Source organism: Sprattus sprattus (assembly GCF_963457725.1).
Source record: "Sprattus sprattus genome assembly, chromosome: 7".
Lineage (NCBI taxonomy): Eukaryota > Metazoa > Chordata > Actinopteri > Clupeiformes > Clupeidae > Sprattus > Sprattus sprattus.
The window spans coordinates 7,542,796-7,570,453 of NC_137926.1; the positions used below are offsets into that span (position 1 = coordinate 7,542,796).

General features: G+C 44.0%; 3 protein-coding genes across 6 annotated transcripts; all 3 read left to right on the forward strand.

The window, feature by feature from the left end:
* The first annotated feature begins 1 nt into the window (after position 1).
* surf6 (surfeit 6) lies at positions 2-2,533 on the forward strand. Its single transcript, XM_080841617.1, has 6 exons — positions 2-109; positions 642-745; positions 883-1,113; positions 1,255-1,343; positions 1,444-1,659; positions 1,857-2,533. Exons 2-6 carry the CDS (start codon positions 655-657, stop codon positions 2,328-2,330), a joined length of 1,101 nt encoding a protein of 366 aa, XP_080697743.1. The 5' UTR covers positions 2-109; positions 642-654; the 3' UTR covers positions 2,331-2,533.
* A 144-nt stretch (positions 2,534-2,677) lies between these two features.
* On the forward strand, positions 2,678-8,243 carry kyat1 (kynurenine aminotransferase 1). 4 transcript variants are annotated; one of them, XM_080841726.1, is made up of 14 exons: positions 2,678-2,752; positions 3,042-3,126; positions 3,217-3,275; positions 3,953-4,100; positions 4,288-4,437; positions 4,720-4,806; positions 5,008-5,133; positions 5,261-5,381; positions 5,564-5,640; positions 5,855-5,944; positions 6,127-6,313; positions 7,118-7,194; positions 7,524-7,610; positions 7,727-8,243. In XM_080841726.1, the coding sequence occupies exons 2-14, from the start codon at positions 3,055-3,057 to the stop codon at positions 7,784-7,786; spliced, it is 1,341 nt and encodes a 446-aa protein (XP_080697852.1). In that variant the 5' UTR covers positions 2,678-2,752; positions 3,042-3,054; the 3' UTR covers positions 7,787-8,243. The 4 variants fall into 4 exon arrangements, with proteins under 4 accessions (XP_080697852.1, XP_080697854.1, XP_080697853.1 ...); XM_080841728.1 differs by lacking the exon at positions 3,042-3,126 and having other exon boundaries at positions 2,685-2,752; XM_080841727.1 differs by lacking the exon at positions 2,678-2,752 and having other exon boundaries at positions 2,759-3,126.
* Positions 8,244-10,754: 2,511 nt separating this feature from the next.
* On the forward strand, positions 10,755-26,978 carry prkaa1 (protein kinase, AMP-activated, alpha 1 catalytic subunit). The gene is made up of 10 exons (XM_080842087.1): positions 10,755-10,885; positions 13,214-13,355; positions 14,745-14,838; positions 15,761-15,905; positions 16,832-16,919; positions 17,343-17,567; positions 18,782-18,931; positions 19,283-19,631; positions 22,917-23,043; positions 23,297-26,978. The coding sequence occupies exons 1-10, from the start codon at positions 10,789-10,791 to the stop codon at positions 23,584-23,586; spliced, it is 1,707 nt and encodes a 568-aa protein (XP_080698213.1). The 5' UTR covers positions 10,755-10,788; the 3' UTR covers positions 23,587-26,978.
* The last annotated feature ends 680 nt before the right edge of the window (positions 26,979-27,658 follow it).

Genomic DNA, 27,658 nt, shown 5'->3' on the forward strand with positions numbered 1-27,658 from the left:
ATGCTCGCTAACCCTACACGTGCATGTTGATAGTCGTGTTTTTCATGTACGTGCACAGTCATTAAGTTATTATAATAAAAAGACGTCGACATTCCTCTTTACATCACGGGTAGGTGATCTCTAAAGCATTGCGTATATTGTCACAAGATGAATATTGTTTTTATGACCAACCAGGAGTAGCCAATCTGATGTTAACACAGGCTAGTTTGCTAAATAGCCTCATTGGATATTGATCCTAGAAGTAAACTACTATCCAGTTTACGGCAGTAAACTGCTGGAGAGGTAGATGTAATGTTGTTAGACTTTTCTAACGTGTTGACTTGGTAATACTTTTCATAGGTATCTGCTTTCCAACCTCTCCTTATCTTTCCTCTAATGATATCTCCTCTAACTAGTACTTTACTCACACTTCCAGTAGTTACATTCCTGCACGTTTTATTCCTTATGTCAAGCTGTGTGTATTGTTACAATATGTCTCTATTGCTCGTAGCTATATTGTTTTTTCCTTTTGTACATCGCTTTGGATAAAAGCGTCTGCTAAATAACTAAATGTAAATGAAGAACTAACCCTACGATGTGTTTACGAATTAATTGTTTTCATTGTTCAACAACTCAATTTTTGTGGTGTACTGTGGTTGAAGGTTTTGCCCCAAGATGACCAGCCTGGCTGCTAAGTATGCGTATTTGGAGAAATTCGCGAGTAAAGTGATATCTCAACCGACTGAATTCAGAGGACGAGAGTATGGTAAATATCCTTCTTCTGCTATATAGCAAAGGTTACGTTGTACCCATTCATTCAAAGTTAAGGGCGGATCACTTTGAATTTCACTCTTCCTGATTGTATTGGCAATTGCTTTAAAGTTCTTCTATCTTTACTGTCAGTTCCATACAAGGGAAACAGCAGTGAAGATGGTCCCTCTAAAAAGAAGAAGAAGAACAAACAGAAGCAGGCACAGCCTCAAGGGAACCAAACAAATAAACAGCCTGCCTCCAAGACCAGCATAGTCCCAGCCACCAGTGCAGTCCGGAAAAGGACCAACGCTGACAGCAAAGAGGCTACAAAGCCCAAAATTCAGAAATCTACTGCAACAAACCCAAGCAAGACATCAGAAGGTAAAAGATTTTCTCACCATTTTTCTTGAAACTATGTACACTCAAAAACACCCATGAAGCTTAACATTAATTCTGCATAGACAGTGTTTTGTTAAGTATTTGTTGATTTTAAAACCAAATATTTTTTTATTTATTTCACAGAAGGTGAAACTCCAGGGTCAGAGTTGTTCTCTGCAACAGATATATTACGCCAAAGACTCCACCAAAAAATTGAGGAGACGCGTGGACTGGTCAGCATAAAAACTAGCCTTTTTCATCAGCAAAAAAGTCATTTGCAAATCACTTGCTCATGCATTTCTCACGTCACGTCATGTTTTCCCTCCTCTGCAGGGTATAGATCCCTCCTCCGAGGAGGTGAAGAGGAGACGAGAGAGGCGGAAACAGGAGAGGGAGCGAAAGAAGAGGAAAAAGAAACAATTCCGTGCCAAAAGGATGGCAGAGGAGGCCGCTGCTGAAGAGGAGGGCGACCAGGAAGATGCACCAGAGGCTCCACCTGCCCAGCCAGCCGAGGAGGAGGGGGACCTGACCACTGTGGTGTTCAGCAAGGTGGAAAAAGCATAAAAAAGTATTTTTTTTTTAGCTACGTCTACTATTTTAAGCTATTTGTCCTATTGTTGCGTTATGTGTTGTTTTTGTGTTATATGTTGTCCCTCGTCGCACCAACAGGAGCAGCACTCCAGCACTCCAAATGTTGTTGTTTTGAAATACAATAGCAATAAAGGCTTTTCTATTTCTATTTCTAGGTGGAGGTGGGCGAGGAGTACGTAGACAAGGCCGTTGAGAAGAAGGAGAAGAGGAAGAGGGTGAAGGGGGGCCTCACGCCGCTGACGGGTAAAAACTACAAGCAGCTGCTGACCCGGGTGCAGGCCAGGAACGCCAGGCTGGAAGACCTAAGGGAGAAGGACCCGGCCAAGGCCGAGAAGGAGGAGGAGAAGATGAAGTGGACAAACATGTTGTACAAGGCGGAGGGCTTGAAGATCAAAGACAACGAAGACATGCTGAAGGCCTCGCTGAAGAAGAAGGAGAAGAGGAAGATTCAGGTCAAGAGGAAGTGGACGGAGAGGAGCCAGCAAGTGGTGGACAAGATGCAGCACCGGCAGGACAAGAGGAAGAGGAACCTCAAGAAACGGAAGACCGGGAATGTCGAGAAGCGTAAACAGAAAGCCAGGAAGAAGGGTCGTGTGCTGCCCGAGGATCTAAAGAAGGCTCAGGTCTAGAGGGGTAGTCGAAGGGAGATTTGGAGAGTATGAAACAGTTTGGTTTCCCACCAGTTGAGGGAGAGACTGGTATGAATGAATGACTGCCCACTTCATCAAACTCGAAAACATTTTACAAATACTGATACAAATGTTTGCAAAGCAGAAAAAAACACAGGACTGTTTGTTGTAATATTGTCTATAAAGTATGTTTCTTACTTGCACGTGTTCTCTTTGTATTTTGTACAATTGAAATGTTTAGATTATGCAGTGCAATCACATTCTGGTCACATTGTATCAATAGTGTCCTGTAGCTGACATTTCTATTGCTGGCTCCGCCCTCAGCGGAAGTCCCTAGAAAAGACTGCGAACAAGCAAAGCTCCGCCCATGTAAAATCTTCAGGTCAAGGTTCGGGAGGAGCGTGACGACATCGATCAGCTGAGTGAGTTCAATATGCAAGACAACGGAAAAGAAAAGCTGGGTTTAACATTGTTTGGAGTGTGTAAATGTGAAATTTCTCTGGAGCTAAGTGTAAACGTGTTGTGAAGCAAGCACTGCATAACTCAGCTTGAAGAATTTCACTGGCTTGTAACAGGATCCTGGACGGGCTAACTGCGACCTTTATTTCGAACATGCAGAGACTGACGAATAGAAGTATTAAACGGTGAAACAAAATGTGTGCAATGCAAAATTGCCAGTGTTAAAAATACATAATTTACAAAATAATCTAGATCCATACCTGTTATGCTGAGAAGCACAGCCGGAGTTCTAATACATTGCAACAGAGTTGTGTCTGGCTCGTGTTCGGGAAATAAGGTAATAAACTTCAAATGATAAACTCCAAGTTGGCAACCGTGTATACTCAGATCAAGACTGTATAAATGTGTGCCTTGTGTTTGCTGTTAGGGAATAATGTCTCGCAGACTGCATGCACGAAGACTTGATGGAATCGACAAAAATATATGGTAAGGAATGACTGCTTGTTTCTGTGATCAACAACAATGTATCTCCCCCCTCCAAGGCCAGTTATGGTGTCCCATAATTCATCTCTCCATGTGTTAATGGCGATTTATTGAAGTTCCTCTTGGGAACTGATCATTGCATTATAACAATAGGCAAATAACACAATGCACTAGGGCTGTCAAGAAATTAAAAATGAATTATTTACACGATTTGAGATTAATTCATCTAAATTAATCGCATTAATCAATTTACCGTGAAAAGCGATTCAAATCAGACTTTGCATTGACGTAAATTGACAGATCAGCCTTACAGCGTGATGTTCACACAATGATGGCACCCAACAGATACTTCACTAAACTTTTTTGTAATGAAGAACACATGTTCTTAAATCCTGATCAATTCATTCCATAGTCTGTCTCAGACTACCGAGTTTTAGTAACGTTTTTTTCTTTTCTTTTTTAAACAGTTGTGGCCTACAGTGACATGTAATATGGGGTCAAGGGGCATCATAGAGTGCATTCATTTTTTTTTTTTTACGAGTTATTTTAATGTTTTTCTTTTCTATCGAAATGAACGCGTTATTTTGACAACCCTACTAAATACACGTCACCTGTGAATTCCCCCGCATGTTTTTCAAAGGTCCTATATCTATACTTTGCATTTGTCTGTCTTTTGGCAGGGTTGAGTTTACTCAGCTTGCGGCAGATTATAAAGCTGTAAACCTGGGCCAAGGATTTCCAGATTTCTCCCCTCCTGCTTTCATTCAGGATGCTTTCTGTAAAGCTGTGAGCGGGGACTGTCCCATGCATCAGTACACAAGGGCCTTTGTAAGACAATCACCCTCACACTGTCACATTTGTTTTGCCTGCAGATTTCATAAATGAGTTTTGAGTGTGAGAATTACGTTATTTAATATAATTATTATTATACATAAAAACGAAGAAGAAGTGCATTAAGGTTGGTTGGTTTGATAGGCAAAGCAAAGAGGTCTGTTTTATTTCCTTTGTGTTACAGGGTCATCCACCCCTGGTGAAAAACCTTGCTAAGTTCTTTGGGAGAGTTATGGACAGAGAAGTGGACCCACTAGAAGATATCTTGGTGACAGTGGGAGCTTATCAGGCACTCTTTTGCACTTTCCAGGCTCTGGTTGATGACGAAGATGAGGTAGGCATGGTCACACAGAGTTGTTCTACTGTGTGGTTGTATACCCTAATAGTATACATTACCATCCACATATTGTTATGATTTATTTAATCACTTTAAGTCTGGTCTGTGTCTTCTCTCTTTATTTGCTGTCAGTTATTCTGCCACTTCATTATTTCTACAGTAATGAAATTACACTTCAGAAATCTGATTTTCAAACACACCAGCCCGATAACACACCTTGTGCACATTCCATGTGTCTATCCGCAAAGTAATAAAGTGCATCTCTCTGCTCTCTCTCAGGTTATAATCGTTGAGCCATTTTTTGACTGCTATCAGCCAATGGTGAAAATGGCAGGAGGCAAAGCTGTGTATGTGCCTCTGAGACCTGTAAGTCCCAGTGTTATGGCAAAAACTACTCAAGTCAATGATACCATTACTGTGATTCATTGAAGGATTTTGAGGATTTGTAAATGACAGTGAGTCCTGGGGCCTGTGGAAACAGTTCTATTGTGTATTAATCCCTGTGACTGACCGTGTGCGCCTTTGTGTGTGTGTGTGTGTGTGTGTGTGTGTGTGTGTGTGTGTTAGAGAGCAGATAGTGGCCAGGCACTGTCCAGTGCTGACTGGGTCTTATCTCCAGAAGAGCTGGCTAGTAAATTCAGCCCTCGTACCAAAGCGATTGTTATCAATACCCCTAACAATCCACTGGGAAAGGTAGGAAGCTTTCACCTAACCCCACTATTTTTCTTTGACGCCATCATCAGGCTTCAGTTTATTTCCAGTGCATGCAGCACTGTGCCCACCTTTCCTGTCCTTCTGGTCACTCCTCTCTGCCTCTCAGGTGTTCAAGAGAGAAGAGCTGCAGGTTATTGCGGACCTTTGTGTGAAGCATGATGTGATTTGCATCAGTGATGAGGTGTATGAATGGCTAACCTATGATGGAAACAAGCACGTAAAGATAGGTGAGATCATTAACTGAGCAGACAAAAAAAAGTGAGACTGCAGTTTGTAGCCTATCCACCCCAAAGCCGTAGGACATTTTTTAAAGAAACAAAGATACAATGAAACATACATACATACATGGAACAAAAAGTTGGTCACCACCATAGGGCACTTATGTTGCTATGCTGTGTGTCTGTTGTAGCCAGTCTTCCTGGAATGTGGGAAAGAACTGTCACCATTGGAAGCGGAGGAAAGACCTTCAGTGCCACAGGATGGAAGGTAGACCATAAATATGGAATCTAGCTTTGCATTAATTAGTAGTGTAATGTTGTATATTTACTTTAATGATTCATATTCACACATCCATTACATTTTCATTTGATGTTAAATGTTAATATTTATATGAAATTCAGTGTTGTCATTGACAGTTACTTGGCCTATCAATGTACGCTGCCGTTTTATTACAAATGTGTGCATCTTTTCCCTGTTTCAGGTGGGTTGGGCAATGGGATCAGGGCGGATCTTAAAACACCTGAAGACTGTCCATCAGAATTCTGTTTATCACTGCGCAACAGCAGCACAGGTGGGGGCCTCTTGCTTCTGTCCGCAACCCTCTCAAAGTCACAAGTCAAGTCACATACCCTCATCCGAACTCTGCGCGTATGCTACCATCCCGTGGCTCCTGCTGTCAGGTGGCATGTGTCCTCCTTCAGTGGTGTCTGCTCCACTTTAAGTGTTGTTGTTATTGTTGTTGTTGTTCCGTAGGAGGCCGTGGCAGCAGGCTTCGCGAGGGAGTACGACTGCTTCGGGAAAGAGGAGAGTTACTTTCTTCAGCTTCCCACCTTACTCCACCACAAACGCCTGAGGCTAGCCAAGTGTTTGCAGAGCGTGGGACTGCAACCGATTATTCCCCAGGGAGGATACTTCATGATCACAGACATCTCCACTCTCAGTGAGCCTTTGTCTTCTGCATTGGAACCTGCTTGCACAAAGCAAAGGAGGGTGGGGGGGCCGGTAGAGTGTTATGTATAGCCTAAGTGGGCCATTCGTTATGTAAGGGATAATGTATAGAACGCAGGTCATTGTCGGGAAAACAAGCCCCGACAGGGCGAACAGCACCCCGACGCGAAGCGGAGGGGTGTTGCTTCACTGTGAAGGGGCTTATTTTCCCGACAATGACCGGCGTTCTATACATTATCCCGCTTATTATACGGCTACTTGCCAACACGAAAAAATAACTTCACACAGTGTGTTTTCTCTACAATGTATTTGTTTTTGTTACTATACGTAGTGTTAAAAAGCAGAGAAATAGTTCGCCAAAGACGTTGAACTTCAAAGACAGTTGAACATTCTTTAGAACACAGCTGCTTAACCGTCTGCTGAAACTCCATTGATAAGTTACCGGACTACTTGCGGAGTGCTACGAAAGACGTGAATCAGAGGCAAAAAGGCCACTTTCCTTGACACTGGTCATTATTGCATAGCAACGGTCTGCTATCGGTTAATAACTGACCGCAGAACGTTGGGAAGCCCCATTCAAGTGAATGGAGCATTCTACAGCATTAAGAAGAGCCGTGTTATAAACTGCATATACCTTAATGAAGTGCAGACCATTAATACATTAATAATTACTGTTGTGAACTTTTTTTATTAGTATTCTCTGGGATTGCATCCCATTGATTAATTAAAACTAAGTACAACGAACTGAGCAGAATAGTATATAACATATCTTATAAGTTGTGTATGTTTTCCATAGAGGTTGACCTGAATGACCCCAGCACCCAGGGGGAGCTGTATGACTACCGATTTGTTAAGTGGCTTATTAAAGAAAAGGTAAACATTTATGAAGACTTTGCAGACATGTTTAATATTTAACAGCTCTTGGAATTGAACATTTAATCTGAACATTTACTCTGTTTATGGTTAGACAGTAAAACATTGCACATAGTGAATGGTTGTTCAGAGGATTGTTATGCTTTTTAGGTGATTTTTTGTTTCGGTTGTTGTTCATTTTAGTTCACCCAAGTGTTTTTGGATTAATACTGACACATTTCCTGTAAAGACATCTTTATAGATATTGATGTTTCAAAATGATCTATGAAGTGCCTTTAGTTAAATCCACTTCATAATCCTTTGGTTTCAAACGTTCAATATCTCACCAGGGTTTAGCTACAATTCCAGTCTCAGCCTTCTACAGCCCTGAACACCAGAAAGACTTCCAAAACTACATCAGGTTCTGCTTTGTCAAGGTAACTTGCTTATTATGAATTGTGAGCTGATTGAAGAGGCTGCTTTGAAACTGGCCACCAAAAACTGACCAGAAGGTTATCTCTGAATCCCTCATGGTGTTTCTTTCTTCCTCTAGGAGGATTCAACACTGAAGGCAGCCGAGGACATTCTTCAGCAGTGGAGTGAAAGGAAATGAATTTCTCGGCAATGGGATTTTGAGAGAAAAATTCCAACCAATTAGAAGTTGTGGCATAGCCAAACATTTAGCTAGGTTTGTCTTGATTTAGCTCAGATGAGAACGGTCTTGACTTTTCATGATGTCGCCTTTGTTATCTTCGTATTTTTTTCTCTCAGACCGGTTCAGCCAGCTTGCCTTATGTTAGTTCAAGGCAGTTCATATCTAAACACAGCCCACCGCAGAGCTCTCTCTATGGGGCGTCTCCCTCACAGCATCCTCTGTCCTGACTGAACAAATCTGATAAATTAAGATTTCAGTTTTTATCCTGGTGACGGGACTAGGACCTAATCCGCTACATGGACGTGCACACTCCTGGTACCCCTGAAATGCAGGGGGTTTTAATCATGAAAACTGGAACTTGAAATTCTACAACATAAAAAATTGTGAAATAAATAAAGATCAACTTATATTTTCACCTCTGTGTGTGAAATGTTACACTGGTGTCAGAAGTACACATAAACTTGGAGGACAAGCTATTGACATGGCCACAGGTAGTTAGTTGATCAGTTTAGCTTAGCCTAGTTACCCCTTTTTAACCCTTTTGATGTTTAAACAACATCCTATCCACCCATTAGCAGTTGTCAACAATTCATTTGTGGATATCTGCAATTGAATTGTTTGTAGCCATAGTTCTTTTTTTAGGTATCTGATATTATATTACAATATATTTTGGATATTCAAAATGTAGTTTTTCCTACAAAGAATACTATTGGAAATTTCTAGATTGTTCATGTTCAATTTGTACATAAAAAAATGCAATTGGGGAGATCTGTCATTGGAAGCCCAATACAATGCAACAGTGTCAACACTTAAAACGCATGTTACGTCATTTTAAGTTATTGCGCCGAAAAAAGCAGCGTTGTGGTCTTTTGGACGTTATGTTTTATGCCAAAACATGTTTTAGATGTGACGAATTTTGATAGGTTAGGCCTGCCATATAGTGGTATTCTTTTTGAGTATTGACGTTATCTTATTACATTAAGTGTTTTTCTCTCCATTGACCCTGACCGCAGGCAACTGAACCACTGTCCACTGGGAGCACAGCTGGCGGTCTGCTGGCCTTCTGCTGGCCTTTGCTTGTTTTTTTTTTCAGTGGTGAGTTACTGACAAACAGACCACTGTTTTGCCACTCTCTTTCAATTTTTTCAGTAATTTTACCATAGTCATTTTTTTACATTTTCATAGATCTTACCAGTGCGTAACATAAGTCTTTAATTGACTAAGTCATTTTTCACCTAGAGAGCCTTCTAGTACCATCAACAAATTATATTATTTTATCGCTAAAGGTCATGGTGGTCCGAGAGCGGACTAGAAGTGGCGCACCGCCAGGGGACTGCTGACCAAAATCCACCGGAGGGCCGATATATGAAACTATGACCTAGAGTAGACCACAGAGGCCCCCACTTGGAGGCAGGGGAACTGGTGTGGGCCTACTGGCCCAGTCTAGAGAAGAAAAGGAAGTTGCCCTACGCTGAACAGCGACTGGGTGGGCCCCTGTAGAGTGTTAGAATGATTCGGAGAGGTGGTTACAGGGTCCTGCTGCCATCCTGAGGGTAGTAGTTCTACGTAGAGATAGGTTGGCCCCTTACTGCGGAGACGCTACCCCTGAGCACATTCCTTGGCAAGGCCCCCACTTGGTCACTGGCACGTGATGGGAATAAGTATGTTCAGCAGGATGTGCCCAGAGTCCTAAATATTCCCCCAAGCGCCCACACACACACACACACCCAATGCCCCCAAGCGCCCACACACACATATCCAGCTACCCCTTCAATACCCCTCCCTGATGCCACCCTTCCCCTTCGCCCCCGAATGAAGGAGAAGACCCACTCATAATGCCCAACTGCAGTGAGGATCTTGTTGTTCCCTAAGGGTCGAGGAAACTTTGATGTGGGAGGGCAATGTATCGATCTAACGGGTCTTGTGGGCTGGGACAGAGAGGCAAAAGCCTTTAAAAAGCCTTATTTGTGGGAACTGGTCATTGATTGCTGGCACGCTGCCTTGTCTTGTTTTATTTTCTCGGACATTTGAGTAAGCTCTCGCTACAGTTCTGGTGGAGTGGTTGTTCTGTGTGATTATTGTGAAATTAAAACAGATCACACTTGATCTTCACCTCTCTGTGGGACATGTTACAATATATAATTTTTATATACAGGAATATAACGTACATATGTATCCAAATATAAAGCCTTATATTTTTGATTGCATTCACCTCTTCGTTTTGCCAATCTACTTCTAAGGAAACCTACAATAGTGTAATGGTCTGTTCCATGAGGGAACTTCCAGTAGTCTTCATGCATTATGGGGAAGTTATATTTAATAAAATAAATGAATCGATATGTGATTTCAGGTATTATAATCAGATTGCAGAGGCAAATGATGAAGGAAGAAGCGAGCTTTTCCTGCGCTGTACAATCGAAGATTTTCATAATTTCTTTGAAATGTACAGTAGACTTTCTTTCAAAGCTGAGGTAGTGTCAAAATAAAAGTCTTGCTCACGACAACAACGAAGACTTGATGATGCAAAATACAAATCGTAGAAGGGAATGGATGTAAATAAACTTTTACAAAACATGTCGTTTCAAATATTAATCCATGTTTGGGGATGGGATTGGAAGACGTTACAAGTAAATTTCGCACCTTTGTGTTTTAACTACTGTGCCAGCTGTGTGACTATGGATAAATAATATACTTTTGAATACTCATAATGTGTAGAGATATAAAACATATCAGAATCCACTCAATGCTGCTGACAATAATGTTGATAATGACTACATCTAATAGACCTACCTTTTTTATTGATCTAAAGGCTGGCTTTTTTATTGAAATTTTCCGGAACCCCTATTAGTATGCTCCGACTCTAACTTCACGTCTAGGTCTGATATCTGTCGTAGCTAGCAGTACTCGTCAGTTCATCTCCGTCTGCCTGCCGCTGTTGCAGGTGAGGCCTATGCGGGAAGATGGCGACGGACAAACAGAAACATGAAGGCAGGGTGAAAATTGGACACTACATTCTCGGGGACACGCTTGGGGTGGGAACGTTTGGAAAAGTTAAAGGTATGTGTAAAAGCTTCTCGACTATGGATGTTACTATCATTGGCGTTAGCGGTAGCTGAGCTTGCGATAGTCAAGTTGAACTGCATAGCGTACTAGCTATAGCATAGCTTAGCCTGCATAGTTTGCCGACTGGGCTTTCACTTGTTGGCTTGTCAGACAGCCAACAATATGAACAGCAGAGACCAGTCTGTCATTTGTACTTGAGACGCAGGTGTTCGCCTCTCTGTGGGATATAAACGTTGCCAAACATGTTTCAAGCTAACATTGTAGTGTCTTGATGGCTAACGATAAATGTTTCCGTGTGTGATTGGTTGCAAACTGGGCAGCTAGTCGGACTTCATAGAAGGATACAACTCATCATTTTCTGTGAAGTTATGGAATATAATGATGTCAAAAAGAAGAAGAGTTTCGATCTCTGCTGATATATTGAAATCATTGGCTGTTAGTCATAAACGCAACAGTCTGCACTGGTCAGTAACGTTAAAGCTTTTGCTGGAGAACATTAGATCGCATTACTATAAAATACCAATGTGTCATCCTCTGCCTTTCGGAAATTATTTTTTTTCCAGTTTTCCACAAATGTGGCCATCCAAATGGTAATGTCAGCGGAATTACTCTGTCGGGGAAAACATTGACGTTAACTATTAGTTAGACCCAGCCAGATGTGCTTTGCTCGCAGAGTACGTCACTTTCTCTGCTGCATGAATGAAAGAGACCTTTACCCTCTCCGCCTCATTTTTTACCAGCATTGAATGGCCAGAAGCTACTGAGTATCTGGTCTGTCAACCTCCTCTGCAAGAATTTTTTCTTTTTTCCTCCCCTCTCTCTCACACACTTACTGTGCAGTAGTTTCAATCTGCTGGTGAGCTGCTATTACCTTGATGATTACAGCTTGAAGAATGGGTTAGCTCAATTTTTCAAGGACTTTGAAAGCATGTTGGTAAATAATTCAGTCTCACGTCCAATGCTTTCTACGGGCTTCTACGAGTAGTTGAAAAAAAAAAAAAAGACTGAAAATCTTTTATGTATAGTTGGAAGTGTGCATTGAATGGCTGTACTGTCAGCGATGTTCCCCTCTGAAAGTGCACGCGTTTCTGCTACTTAAAAAGTTGGAAATGAAAATACCATCCCTTGTTCTTGTGGTGGTGAAGTCAGTGTTTATGTTGTGGTGAAGTGGAATAGTTCTGTTCAATCTCCCTCAAGTGCCAAATTAATTTCTGATGAAGCGTAGGCTACCCCTGGGCTAAGAAAGTGCCATGTGTGAGTGTATTTTTTCAGGGAGTGGCAGGAGAAGCAGGCTGCTAAGATACAACTCTTTAGGGAAACAAAGTCCTAATGGCCATATTTAAAGTAGTTTGGCTAGGTAATGTCTTTTGTATCTTGACACACATTTTTTTAATAACATTTCTGGACTGTCGTGACCCTTAAGTCACAAGCCTGTTAAAAATAGACCTTGTGTTAATCGGTGTTAAGTTTTACGATAAACTCCAGACCTTTCCTCGCTCACACCTTGTACCACGTATCAGAGTAATCAAATTTCTGTGTGTTGTCTGGGGAGCTCTGAGGTGTTGATTTGACATCTGAAGAACTAGAGTCCTGGCTGCCATTTTCAGGACGTCAAGGGCAGGCTTTGTGGGTAATCAATGACTACCTTCAGAGTACTATATACATCGTCAGCAGCATAGTCAAATGTCAATATATTGTGTGTCTCACCTAGCTCTCAACGCATTCCCACTTGCAGGCTTGGTTGTCAGTCCTGCATTATCCCTCTCCCTACTCATCAACTCAAACTAATGATGGCTCTTCAGTGAGCCTACAGGTCCAAATGGTTGATAGAGCCGGGGCTGGGGGCTGGGTTGGAACTGCTCAAACGCTTGTCCACACTGTGTGTGTGTGCAGAGGCCGTACCACAGCGTCCTGCCCTGCATCATCATTTGCATTCGTCCGTGTGGGCGTGACTGCCATGCTAAGAAAGACCGCGTTGCTTTTTTTCACACTCAGTGCTGGCTGCTAGACTTGCATCATGCAGACTAGCCAGGCTGTGCCAGCCAACCCCGTTGAGAGCTAACGCTAACGCAGACATTCTACCCGCGCCTGCTAGAGAAGAGAGTTCAAGTTGCTCTGTGCCTGGCCATGCAATCTCATCTGCTCACTGTTTGTCATTGGTTTGCTTGGGAGAAACAGGCAAAACTGCCATCTGATCCACCTCTTGTGACAACAAAGTAGCTTTCGTGACAGATGGCCTACTGTAGTAACCGAGATGGTGTTTTTTTATCTTCGCAAAGCTTTTCTGATTCTTAATGCCTCTCTCTTTCTCTCTCTCCACAGTGGGCCAGCATGAGCTGACCATGCACCAAGTGGCTGTGAAGATCCTGAACCGGCAGAAGATTCGCAGTTTGGACGTTGTGGGGAAGATCCGCCGGGAGATCCAGAACCTAAAGCTCTTCCGCCACCCTCACATAATTAAACTGTAAGTCATGACAGGATTAGAGGCCGCTGAGCTGGCCAATCGCCATAGGCACCTGCGACAGAGAGCAGTAGAGTCTCTTTCTGTGGGCCGCTCTCTTTATCACAGGGCAGTAGAGTCTCTTTCTGTGGACTGCTCTGTCTGCGACAGGGCAGTAGACTCTCTTTCTGTGGGCCGCTCTCTTTATCACAGGGCAGTAGAGTCTCTTTCTGTGGACCGCTCTGTCTGTCACAGGGCAGTAGAGTCTCTTTCTGTGGGCCGCTCTCTTTATCACAGGGCAGTAGAGTCTCTTTCTGTGGACCGCTCTGTCTGTCTGCGAAGGGCAGTAGAGTCTCTTTCTGTGGACCGCTCTCTCTATCACAGGGCAGTAGAGTCTCTTTCTGTGGACCGCTCTGTCTGTGAGAGGGTTTAAGAGTCTCTTTCTGTGGACCACTCTCTCTGTCACAGGGCAGTAGAGTCTCTTTCTGTGGACCGCTCTGTCTGTCACAGGGCAGTAGAGTCTCTTTCTGTGGACCGCTCTGTCTGTCACAGGGCAGTAGAGTCTCTTTCTGTGGACCGCTCTGTCTGTCACAGGGCAGTAGAGTCTCTTTCTGTGGACCGCTCTGTCTGTCACAGGGCAGTAGAGTCTCTTTCTGTGGACCGCTCTCCCTGTCACAGGGCAGTATAGTCTCTTTCTGTGGACCGCTCTCTGTCACAGGATCTGATTAGGATTTCCGGGGGCTTGATCCCCCAGTGACCTGGCCAGCATTTTTCTCATGGCTTCTCTAAAATTCCAAGAGAGGGAGACGGAGGGAGGGAGAGAGAGAAAAAGGAGACCGAGACAAAGGAGACCGAGACAGACAGTGGCGCGTGAGAAAGTGATCTAGAAATGGAGCAATGGACTGTAAAGATTAATAGACAGAGAAATAAAAGGAGGGAAGCAAGGCGGTTGGGGGGGTGTGCTGGCTTGTAAGGGGAGAGTGGTCTTCCTGTACGGCTGAGCTCCTGTGGGCTAGTTGGCTGCAGGGAGCTCTCTTTAGTTCTGCCACGGTGGGGCCTGAAGGGACCAGTGGGGATTTTCTCACCATTGTGTGATTTCTGTTAGTGGCTGCCTTAAACAAGCCAAGCAGCCTCCTGGACCTGTTTTTTCTGCTATATGTTGTAAAGAAATGTAAATATTGAAAACTCAGTGTAGGATGAAATTGTATTGGTATATTGTATATATTTTGAATAGATCGTTTTCTGTTTGTCTTTGGAGGACTTTGATTGCATTCATTTATCCAATTAAATGGCTTCAATCACTCAGTCAGTATTTAGTATGGGTTTTAGGTTTTTGCCTCTTCAAGTGAAGAGTCCTATGATGATTTGTCCTATGGCTGCCATGTAGTAACTGTGTTGTTTGTCTGGTCGCAGGTACCAAGTCATTAGCACACCCACGGACATTTTCATGGTGATGGAGTACGTATCAGGAGGAGAACTCTTTGACTACATCTGTAAAAACGGCAAGGTATTGTAAAAAAAATGACCCGTACTATGCACAGGATCTCCAAAGGTATCTGTGTGTGTGCAATCACTTAATTGTGCTTCTTGAGCTCTGCTGTGATGGCAGCCACCCAGCCCGGCTTTGCCAAACTGCCTCATGGCTCCGTTTACACTGGGATAAGGTCTGGAAGCCCTTAGCTGGAAAGAGTTTAGAGTCTCTTTAAATGTAATTCTTGACAACTCACACCATTTAACTCCACCGAAATCTGTTGGAAAGTGTCCAGACCACACAGAGCAGTAAAAGTTTTGGAAACGCGATGGCAAGCGCTTAGTCACCTAAAAAATGTAATCACATGAAATAGTAACTCATTTTTACAGTGTTTTAGACATGACTGTAGCAAAAAGGAACCAGCTAAGCCTGGTTGTGAATGTTCGGTAACGTTAAATCTCCTTTCATTTAAGTACCAAACTTAATCGGAATGTTGACGTTGCATAAATACAACTTAATTAATGCTGGTAATATAAAGTGCAAATTAGGTTTACTAGTCTTGTATGTAGGCACATCTCATTTCCACTCATGAGGTGGTTTGGTTTGTTTTGGCCTCCCCAGCTAATTCTTGACAACTCACACCATTTAACTCCACCGAAATCTGTTGGAAAGTGTCCAGACCACACAGAGCAGTAAACGTTTTGGAAAAGCCGTGGCAAGCACTTAATCACCTAAAAAAATGTTATCTAGAATTAAAATTAAAATGTTCCTCATATGAAATAGTAACTCATTTTAACAGTGATTTTGGACATGTGTGTAGCAAAAGGAACCAGCTAAGCCTGTCATGTTAGTTAGGTATACTAGTCTTGTATGTATGTATGTATGTATGCACATCTCATTTCCTCCTCACCTGGACACTCATGAGATGGTTTGGTTTGGTTTGGTTTGGCCCCCCCAGCTGGAGGAGAAGGAGAGCCGACGGCTGTTCCAGCAGATCATCTCCGCCGTGGACTACTGCCACAGGCACATGGTGGTGCACCGGGACCTCAAGCCCGAGAACGTCCTGCTGGACGCTAACATGAACGCCAAGATCGCAGACTTCGGTGAGTCCTGCTGCCCCATTGGACTGTTGCCCATCAGCATGTAAGATGGCCGAGCTAGCGGTCAGTCTGAGTTCCCAGCCCTGAGATAATTTCAGTAATATTAACTGATCACTGCATGTGTAGAGAATCCACAGAAGGTTTGCCAACTTATTGCTTATAAGCTTATTGCTAACTGATTGAAACTGAATCCACAGGAGGTTTGTGCCTGAGTAGCTTATTGCTAACTGATTGATAATGTGTGACTGGCCAAGCGGAGTGGACTTAGAAAGTCATGAACATGTGAACAAGCTTGTGCAGACAGGCTTGGAGGCATAGCTTATCCCATGGTGGTCAATACTGGATGGAAAAAGCAGTGAGGAGGAGAAGTCACTATATTCCATCTAATGAACTCGCCCCTGTCTGAATGCCCTTCTGTCTTACTACTTTTTTTTCAAGTTTTCACAGTACAATTATACATACAATAACCCTGATCCCACCCACCAAAGGTACATATAATACATACTGACACATACATACACAACGTCAAAGAAAGAGGACACTTAAAAAAAAATAATAAAAAAAAATATATATATATATATATATATATATATATATATAAATGTAATAAATAAATAATAATGATAATGCCACCTTTTTGAGGTTAAATTTAACCTGTCTAGCTACTTTTGGAGTTGATAGGTTTAAATCACTGCGGCGCTGACTTCTTATCCCCTCTCAGCTCTTGTCAGTGTATTGTCGTGGTGAAGTTTTGTTATCCAACAGGGGAATAGTGGGATTGTGTGTACGTGCAGCCAAACACGCACGCATGCAAACACAGAGAGTCAATGAAGCAGCCTTTCATGTTATTAGCTATAGATCTTTTCTCTGTGGTTTTACCGCGTCCCTGATTCCTGTCTGTCTGATGTCTGTTGTTCATTTCCCCGAAGGGTTATCAAATATGATGTCTGACGGGGAGTTTCTGAGAACGAGTTGTGGATCTCCAAACTACGCTGCTCCTGAAGTCATATCTGGAAGGTACGTACTTATCCTTCTTCTCAGGAAAATAAAAACACGCCAGCTTCTTGGAGTTGGACAGATGGGTTGACAGTGGGGGTTGGTCTGTGCTCAATCGTCAGACCGACTCCTTGCTGATCTCGTTGCCTATTGAGATGTGTGCAAAATGTTTCCCACGTTAAGGTGGTTCTAATTCTAATGTCTGTTGTGTAGAGCTCTGCTGGGTTCCTTTAATCAATTATGAACATTCTGACAGACCTAATGGAATGCGGTAATTAAATGCAACCACGTAGTGGGAGATCAGTATCAATGTCAGTATTGAAGTGTGGTTTCTGTAGCAGTTCAATTAGGATATGATTGATCGGTCCTCGCTGTGGCCAGTATTGATCGTCCATCCGATCCCTGCGTTCCTCCTCCGATGTGCCTCCTCCCGTTCTCCCTCAGGTTGTACGCGGGGCCCGAGGTGGACATCTGGAGCAGCGGGGTGATCCTGTACGCACTGCTGTGTGGCACGCTGCCATTCGACGACGACCACGTGCCCACGCTCTTCAAGAAGATCTGCGACGGCATCTTCTTCACTCCGCAGTACCTCAACCCTCAGGTCATCAGCCTGCTCAAGCACATGCTGCAGGTGGACCCCATGAAGAGGGCCACCATCAAGGAGATCCGGTCAGTCTATATATATATATATATATATACACACACACACTCACACACTCACACTCACACCAGTCACGATCAAGGAGATCCGGTCAGTCTACACACGCACACCACACACACAAACACACACACACACACAAACACACAAATACACCAGCTACCATCAAAGAGATCCGGGCAGAGTCTATACACACACACACACACACACACACACACACACACACACACACACACACACCAGCTACCATCAAATAGATCAGGGCAGAGTCTATACACACACACATACACACCCACCCCACCCCAGTCTCAGTCACACTGTCACACACACACACACACACACCAGTCTCACTTTCTCTCACACACACCAGCTACCATCAACGATATCAAGTCCAAAATACTCACACTCTCACTCACATAGACACACACACATACACACACCAGACTCACTCCTGCGCACAAACACACCAGCCACATTGACCTGCCTTTTAGATCAACGAGCCGTGTCTAACTTGTGTTCACAACACCGGTTCGACCCGTGCTGGATCCTATTGATACCAAGTCATTGACCCATGTCATTGACCCATGTTATTCCCAGGCTGAAGCCATTTACACCAAAAGCCTGCTGGTCAGTAACTGAGTAGGGCAGTACACTGCAGTGTCGGTGAACTGATATACTGAAGGGTAAACCGTCCATGGCAGGCTTTCACAATGAACATTATGAGGAACAACAGCCACAGTTTCCTATGCTACTATGAGACTTCAGCTGAAAGTACCGTTGTGTACGTGAATTGGGAATAACCCGATAAGCTGTTCAGTGGACAAGCTGATTGCAAACAGAAACCAAAGCACAGTTGGCTGTTTATCTGAGTCGACACAAGTTTGTACGTTATACATCTTTAATGCTGTAGCTCAAACCGGCGTTATGAACTTGAACTTGACTAAAAGGCTTTGTGAAACAGGGAGCATGTCTATTTACGTAAAATACTTAGACAATGGTACCTACCTGCTTCTTAACGCCAAGAAAATAAATAATAAGTGTCCGAAAGACATTAAAAATATCTTTCTGCACATTTGGAATTGTACCTGTACATACCAAACGAGTCCTGTGTAATGAAGATGCTTTCTCATTGAGCTAAGTCAGTATTGAAGTTGTTTTGTGTTTTATTTACATTTTATGTTATTTTCTGCCGGCTTTGCCCTCTGTCCCCTAAACTGATGCCCAGGGAGGACGAGTGGTTCAAGCAGGAGCTGCCCAAGTACCTGTTCCCTGAGGACGCCTCCTACAGCAACACCATGATCGACGAGGAGGCCCTGAGGGAGGTGTGTGATAAATTCGAGTGCACAGAGGAGGAGGTGCTTACGTGTCTCTACAGGTTCGTTCTCACACACACACACACACACACACTTATGTACATACGCATGCCTCCGCCAGTTGTCCCCTGCTTGCACCATTTCTGATGTGTAACGTTATAAGCCAGAGGCATTGTGCAACTACAGGGAAGTGTCATGCAACATAACATTTTTTCAGATTCTAGGATGCAAGAAGAAGTTGAGAGATGCCTCTAAAACATAGTTCTGATTAAACCTAAATGTATGGTTGAGCATCAGGGAATCATACTTTATAAAAAAAGATTTTGAACTGCCTGTGGAATGACTCATTTTGTTTTTGTTAACATATTTGTCCCTGACTCAAACTCAACCCTCCCACACCTCCCCTCCCCCAGTCGGAATCATCAGGACCCCTTGGCGGTGGCCTACCACCTGATCATCGACAACCGGCGCATCATGAGCGAGGCCAAAGACTTCTACCTGGCCTCCAGCCCGCCGGACTCCTTCCTGGACGATCTGCCGGCGCACCACTTCGCCAAGCCGCACCCCGAGCGCATGGCCTTCTCCGTGGCCGAGAGCCAGCCGCGGCCCCGCCACACCCTGGACGAGCTCAACCCGCAGAAGTCCAAGCACCTGGGCGTGCGGCGCGCCAAGTGGCACCTGGGCATCCGCAGCCAGAGCCGGCCCAACGACATCATGAGCGAGGTGTGCCGGGCCATGAAGCAGCTGGACTATGAGTGGAAGGTGAGCGCCTGGGGGGTGGGTGGGGTGGGGGGCAGGGTGTGGTGGTGTGGGGGGCAGGGTGGGTTGGGTTTTGTGGGGAGCAGGGTCGGGTGGAGGGGTAGGGTAGGGTGGGATGTGGGGGGCAGGGGTGTAGTGGGATGTAGTGGGGTGAGGTAGGGTGTGGTGGGGTGGAGGGGTAGGGCGTGGCACAGCGAAGAAGGCCTCCATGGAGTGAGGGTGGGATGAAGGTAGGGGTTGGAAATGGAAACAATTTGAATGAATGAATGAATTTGGAGGTGGCAGGACAGTGAGGAAGGATAGAGCGGTCGGTAGAGGGAGGGCTCAAGTTTACGTAACAGGAAACATGGAGGACTGATGCAGAAAACTTGTCTATGACTTTTGTTGTTGAAGTTGGTGCGGTCAGAAACGCACTACCCTGTTATCAGCACTCTGGCTCTGGATTGGCCGACAGAGAATTCACCGCTAATGAGTGTTTGCGCTAGCCCCCCACCCCCCCCTCTCCTGAGAGTGCTTTCCACCTTTGTCCTCTCAGGATTTCATACCCTTTTATTTGCCCAGAGACGTTACAGCTACAGATGACTGCCTTTAACCTTCAGTCCCCTTTAAAAAGGAGAGCGAGAAAGAACAGGACAGAGATTGAGGCAAGGAGACGAGGAGGGAGGGAGGGAGGCAGGCGTGTGTCTACGAAGATAAGAAGACTTGTCTCCAGACTCTTGTTTCCCTGTAAATATTAACAGGCCCTCTGTCTTGACTCCTCTGCTGCATGGCTGCTTTCTCAGCATGGTCAGGAGAGGCTATTTTTAACATTGGACCACTCACACTCTCTTTCTCACACACACATTCTCTCTCACACACACACACACACACACACACACACACACACACTTGGAGACAAAGCTTGTCACAAGCAGCCCCTTGGTCTGCTGTACTCTAACTGTCTGTGCCGCTGCTGCTTGTGCGTGGCTCTAGTGTGTGTGTGTGTGTGTGTGTGTGTGTGTGTGTGTGTGTGTGTGTGCGTGTGCGTGGCTCTACTGTGAGTGCTACTAACTCCCTCCATTCAGACAGTGGGCATGGCGTCTCCTGGCTAACACTGGGCCTGCTCTGTTTCTGCTAGTCGGTGGTGTCAGTAGCGTTGCTCTGAAGCCTGGGCTGTAGGGCACGGCCGCGCACTCAAAGAGTTAAAGAGCTCAGAAAGTTCAGGCAGTTTCAAGTCCTCAAAATAGGCCGGGTCTGGAAGGCTATCAGGGCCTGATCGAGCGTGTGTTGAGACCGCGGAGGCGCTTTCAGACGCGCACTTAAACTCTCAAGCTGATGTCTTTTAAACGGGCGGCTTTGAAGTGGCAGTTAATTATTTCTCAGGCTCACAGAGAAGTGCTAGTTAATGTTTCTGGAGCTGGCTTGTGAAGGAGGCGGAGTCAGCCTCTTTTTTTTTTTTTTTTTTTTGGAGAGGAAATGAGTGGTTTCCACATCCTGGTGCTTTTTAATGTTGTTTTCATTCCTTTCTTTTATCTGCTGTTGTACACAGGCGCCTATCAAGGTCAATCTGCTTTTACAACACAGGCTTTTGTACACTGGGGCAAAAGTCAGCTTGACTCTATGGGGGGGTGTGTGTGTGTGTGTGTGTGACCGAGAGAGACTTGCTGAGGATGTTTAGCTTGTCTGCAGGCTCCATTGCCAACTTTCATTTCGAGAGTATTATCGTCTGGCTGGAGAAGTCAAAGCCTTGTTGTCAGGAGCTTAGATAGTTTGTCTGTGTGGGTTGTGTATGTTTATACTCACACTGGGGGTGGTGCTTTCTGAAGTTCTATTAACAGCAGCAGTCTCTGAAAAGCTGGTTAAGCCCGTAGGCATTATGATGGGTGTACCGAAGAAGACCGTGGTGTGACTCATGTTTTAGTTGTTGCTACAGAGAAAGTATCTGAGAACTGACGCAGAACAGAGAAATTATTAAAAAAAGAGGAAATGGACAACACATTGCATTTTCGTGACTTCAGTGAAAGCAGATGTCATTTACAGGGTGTGTGTGTCTCTGGGTTTGGTGAGTGTGTAGGTGGGTGTGTGTTAGGGGTGGGTATCGCCAACCACCTCGCGATACGATACGCATCCCGATACAGGGGTCGCGATACGATATGTATCGCGATACATGCGATACGTACGTATACGATACGTATCCCGATATTTTAGGCTTATAACAAAAAAAAATTGCCTGTAACTCCTTGACAGTACATCATAACATATTTGTCACCTCATGTGGATTCTACAGAAACTCTGCTTTCAAATTATACCATCAACTGGATGATGGGCAAAGTATGCAGGCAGGCACATGAACCAAGTAGACGCTGTACAAAGAAACAGACAAAAAAAAAAAAAAATTTTTTTTTTTTTTTTTTTTTTGTTGCACGTGAAGTATCGATACTGACGCCTCCGTATCGATACACGCATCGTAAAGAGGCCCGCGACGATGTATCCCCGTATCGATATTTTGAACACACCCCTAGTGTGTGTGTGCCAGGTGTGTGAGCCTACCTTGGCGGCCCTCTGCAAGCCTAAGATTACCCACAATCCACAATGATGGGACTTTTTTGCTCCTCCTTCACATACTTAATTCCTGTATAAACACCACTTTAGGTTAAGCTCGCATTCAATCAGCTTGTAGAGATGTTTAACATTCAGGCATATCATACATTTTGACCAAAATTCTCCCCTCAGTGAACTCTGGTGCAAAGATGGAGTTGATCTATACTTTAATGTAAAACTTTCTGTGTTCATGTGCAGTACTGTCACATAAAATGGTTTATCTGGAACTCCACAATGTAACGTTAATATCTAGTAGGCTACAAGTCCACAAACCACTTATTGACCAAGTGGCAAGCATGGACACTGCCAGTGGAACTAAGTATGGGGCGGCACGGATTAAAATGAAACTAATTACTATATACAATGTTTAAACATTACTGCCAAGTGAATTTAAATTGCTACTTATTTCGATAATTGCTACTTTTGCCTTTTGTGTTTGCTGTGGGGGGGTTGGTCAGACTCTGGGCTCTGTAAAATACCTTGAGACACAATGTAATTGTTTTGGTCGCTATGACAACCAAGGTGTACATCACAGATACTTCACAGCAGCAAGGTGCCTTTACTTTCCACTTGACTTCATGTTCCAACACTGCGAGTCGTGTTTTTTTGTGTGTGGTATACCCTTGTCATATCATGTGTTACTGCTAAATTCTCCATTAGAACAGGCTCAGTGTGAATAACGTGTGTGGTGTGTTTCTGGCGGCACAGGTAGTAAATCCATATTATCTGCGTGTGCGGAGGAAGAATCCCGTCACCGGCACCACGACTAAGATGAGCTTGCAGCTCTACCAGGTGGACAGCAGAACCTACCTGCTGGACTTCAGGAGCATAGATGGTAGGTCGCATCTCAATGCCTCACCGCTGCTTCTCTTGTTACTAAAAATTAATAGTGTGTGTGTGACTGCCAGTTTGTGTGTGACTGCCAGTTTGTTTTGATGTGTGTGTGTGTGTGACTGCCAGTTTGTATGTGACTGCCAGTTTGTTTTGTAGATCTGTGTGTGTGTGTGTGTGTGTGTGTGTCGGTACATGCTTGTACATTAATTTAGCTTCAGTATATGTCTGATGATGTCTCTCCTTGTCTGTCCCAGATGATGTGACTGAGGCCAAATCTGGGACTGCTACCCCTCACCGCTCTGGCTCGGTGGGGAACTACAGAATGGCCCTAAAGAACGACAGGACTGAGAAGGGCGAGGGGGACGGTGAGGCCTCGGCGCCCGGCACGCCCCCGGTGGGCCCTGGCCGAGACGGCTCGCTGGTCTCCTCGCTAACGTCCTCCGTGGACTCCACCGTGGGCGATGTGTTGTACCCGCGGCCCGGCAGCCACACCATCGAGTTCTTCGAGATGTGCGCCAACCTCATCAAGCTGCTCGCGCGATAGCTCTCAGTGCTCACACCGCCTTCTGCGCTCTCTCTTCTCCTCCTCTCTTCTCACTTCTCCTCTCCTCTCTTCTCCTCCTCTCTTCTCACTTCTCCTCTCCTCTCTTCTCTTTCTCTCTCTATTCTCTTCTGTGCTCTCTCTCTTCTCCTCTGTCTTCTCCCCTCCTCTCTCTTTCTCTCTAACCCTTCTCTCTCTCTTTTCTTGTCCTCTCCTCTCTTTTGTCTCTTACCTTCTCTCTCTCTCTCTCTCTCTCTCTCTCTCTCTCTCTCTCTCTCTCTCCTGTCCTACCTATATCTTTGTTTCTCTCCTCTTCACAGGTGTGTTTGTTCCCATTCTCTTTGTCTCTTCCTCCGTTTCTGTCATACCATCTTTTTGGATTATGTCTTTCTCTCTCTCTCTCTCTCACTCTCACTCTCACTCTGTGTCTTTATAGCAATAAGCATGTTAACAGACTCATTGCTCTACGCCATTCCACTAAGATGGATGAATATGATTGGATGATGATGCTGAGGCCAAAAGTTCTAGCATTCTGATTGGGTGACCGAGAGGGGAGTGATTTAATGGGGGCACTGTTACCGAACATGACTTCATGTGTTTGAGTCCTGTATGGGTTCTGAAATGTTCCCCTCACTCTGAAATGATCGATCATGATTCGCTTAATTCGCTTCGATTTGTTGCAGACGAATAATAATCTGATGTATGCTATTTGAACAGTTTTTTTCAAACAGACAGTGAAAATACACTGGAAGAAATTTTGTCTGTTTCCCCCACTTTCAGCTACAGACGAGTGATTTATTCTCGTATTTTTTATTTTTCACATAAGTCACAGAAGATGTACTTTCTCAACTTGTCCTTGAAAGATGGAGAACTGTCATGGGACTCTCGAAAGGGACATTCAAGGGTTATAGATTGTAAATAGAAATTGAATTGACAGAAATTGCATACATTGTTTAGAAGCACGCTTTTGAACCCTGTTAGAAAAGTACATAAAAAAAAAACTGCAATCATGTAGTCTCCAAACTCTCAGTCGGAGCCGAGGGCAAGCATCACAGGACTCACACACAGTTGTCTCGAGGTGACATGACGTGGCTTAATGTTCTTCAGAATCAGTGCCCCTTGCGAGGGGTGAGTGTGGAGGCGGCAGAACTGAGAAATCATTGCTCCGCCACTTTACTGAAATAGTCGTCATTTTACAGATTGTTTTACGGATGTTGGTAGTTTTCACAAAGAAATTTGCCCCCTCAACAGCGACCACAGACTATCTTGCCCCAGTGTTAATGTATGACTGAAGTGATACACTGAGCCTGCTGGACTGTATCCAGGCAGGGGTGAAAGATTACTGTGTGTGTGTGTATGTGTGTGTGTGTGTGTGTGTCCCTGTCCCTGTGTGTGTGTGCGCGTGCGTGTGTGTGTGTGTCCTGTTCCATGGATGATCATTTGGTTGGTGACGTGAAAGGGAGTGGGAAGCACTTTTTGTTCAGCTGTTTTTTTTTTTTTTTTTCCCTTACCTGCTGCTCCGCTTCACACTGACCACCGCCTGAGCAGTCAGCACACCCAGGCCTCAGCGGACCTCTGAGAACAACAGCCACGCACCAAGGCTGTTGAAGAGCATAGTCCTCACAGACCCACAGGTCACAACAGCCACGTACAAAGGCTGTGGAAGAGCATAGTCCTCACAGACCCACAGGTCACAACAGCCACGCACCAAGGCTGTTGAAGAGCATAGTCCTCGCAGACCCACAGGTCACAAGAGCATCCTGCACTCTAAAGGCCTATGGCCCCCTAAGCATGCGGGGCGTTGGGGGTCAAGTAGCCATTTTGAGCTTGATCGGGTCCTAGTGACCAGGGGCCTGAGTGGCCATGATGATGCCCAGCTCAGAGCTTCAGGGCTACTGGCTCTCAGAATGCCCGTAGCACCAGTGACCACGGAGTTTTCTGAGGAAGTGCGTTGCCCCTTCATCTGTCTGGTCAGGAGAAAAAAAAGTACCTTTTTGTTTTGAATTATGACTGTTTGGAAATCTTTTTTTTTTTAAAGAGGAGGTTGTGTTTTGTCTCAGAAGTTCTGAAATGGTCTGTTCCTTACATTTTTATAGACATATATATATATATATCTATATATTCAGAATAAACAATTGTGTTTGGATCTATATTTATCAGTGCTCTACGTGAGAATAGCAGATTATTACACGGATTTATGGACTTTGAATGATTCACTTTTTTTAATGATCATATATTGCTGGATGATGTTTTATTTGATACATGTTTTTTTTTTTTTTTTGTTTACATTAGGTTTTAATTCAAAAAGACCATTGGTTAGAAAATGGACCAGTGATGTATTGTTCAAAGAACTTGATTTTGAAACGGATGTTCTAATTCCAGAAAGAGAAGTGAGATGTCTGAATTACCCTTAGGGAATGAGTGTGGAATAATCGTAGGGATAATTTGTGTCTACAAGGTTAACCTCTGAAAAAATCTCAGAAGTATTTTCCTTCTTGAAATTTAATTCTGCTGATGTTGACTGAGACGTTACTTGCCTGACACAAAAAAATTGTTGTCCGTTGTTGCGCATGACCAATGTTACGGACACTTATATATTTGTATTATTGGTAACAACGCGCAAGTGGGACTTGCATGTAGCAGCAATGACGATATGAAAGGATGTCATTTGAGGTTGTGCAGCTGATGGGTTGAACAGGAGCTTATTGATCATGATTTCGGACATACTCATATTAAGCCGCTGAAATGCAGTGGTCAAAAAATGTAATATATTAAAAATAAAAATAAATCCGAAGAGGTGTATCTAGTCCCTTGAACCAGGTCTGACCCGACTGTTGTCACATCACTATCTGTTCTTGGATGTTTGTACTCAGTAACAGTCTCAAAACAGCCTCTGTTAGTTTGTCAGATGCCTTATCATGCGAATTACTTTTGTTCTGGATTCAGGAAGTGTGTGTGTGTGTGTGTGTGTGAGTGTGATATGCCCTTTATGGTATCACAGGAACAGGGATGAAGTGGGATGAGTGTTCCTAGGAGGCACACAGAGACCATAGTCGTTATGGATGATTCCAATATGAAGTGTGTTGTCTAGTGCTTTCTTGAATGATCTTGGATCCTGTAGGAGCACATTCTTTCAAATGTTCCCACTTTTTTTTTTTTTTTTCATTTGATTTTGTATCCATTATCATGCCTGGATATGCAATAGAGTGCTTGCACTTCTGATGAAGAGAGAGAATGGAAAAACAAGCATCTATCGCTGACTTGTCTTAACTGCTTTTGAGAATCTTTACCTTGTTTAGTTTTGGTGTGTGGAAAGGGATCCATTCATGAGGTTTGACCTTTGTAAAGTTATTGATTGTGTATTAAAAAAAAATTGAAAATGAAAAGAAAAATTTGTACACACAACTGCCTAATAAACTGCTAAATCGCACAGTTTGGCTTTCTTGGTCTCTCTTTCAGTACTGATTCATTAGCTTTCTAAAATTGTGTACCAATTTTTCTAGACTGCGTGTACTTTAACATTATCACAAGATTGGAAAAAAATGTAATGTAAATATAGAGGCAACTATATTTACATTACATTTTTTTCCAATCTTGTGATAATGTTAAAGTACAGGCTGAACACAATCTCAAAACCTGGGAAACTAACGGCTTCTTAAGCAGTGAACCGGCCTTCTTGACCTATTGTGCCTCACAATCCACTAATCCTGAATATCTGAGCCTCTGGCTGCTACTTGGGGCTCCCGTGCCACATGCATCTAATCTGAATAGAGGGTCCTTTAAGGTCCTCACCAAAGATGTAGGGCCAGTCCAACGCCACTAGGTGGCACACTTTTCTTTTGTTGTAGCTTTGGGATGCTTGACAGATTAACAGCACATTTGTAGTGCATCTGTCTTTATATCGATGTATTTGAAATGCTTGAAAATGTCTTTCATTCTTAAATATAATCTGGTGAGTCTCTGCGTACTAAAAGGCACATTTGGACTTCTAATGTTTCCCTCTCATTGCACCTTTTGGCTCACAGTTTTGCACGTGATCACAATCTGCTTCACAACATGACTGCCACGCACCTTT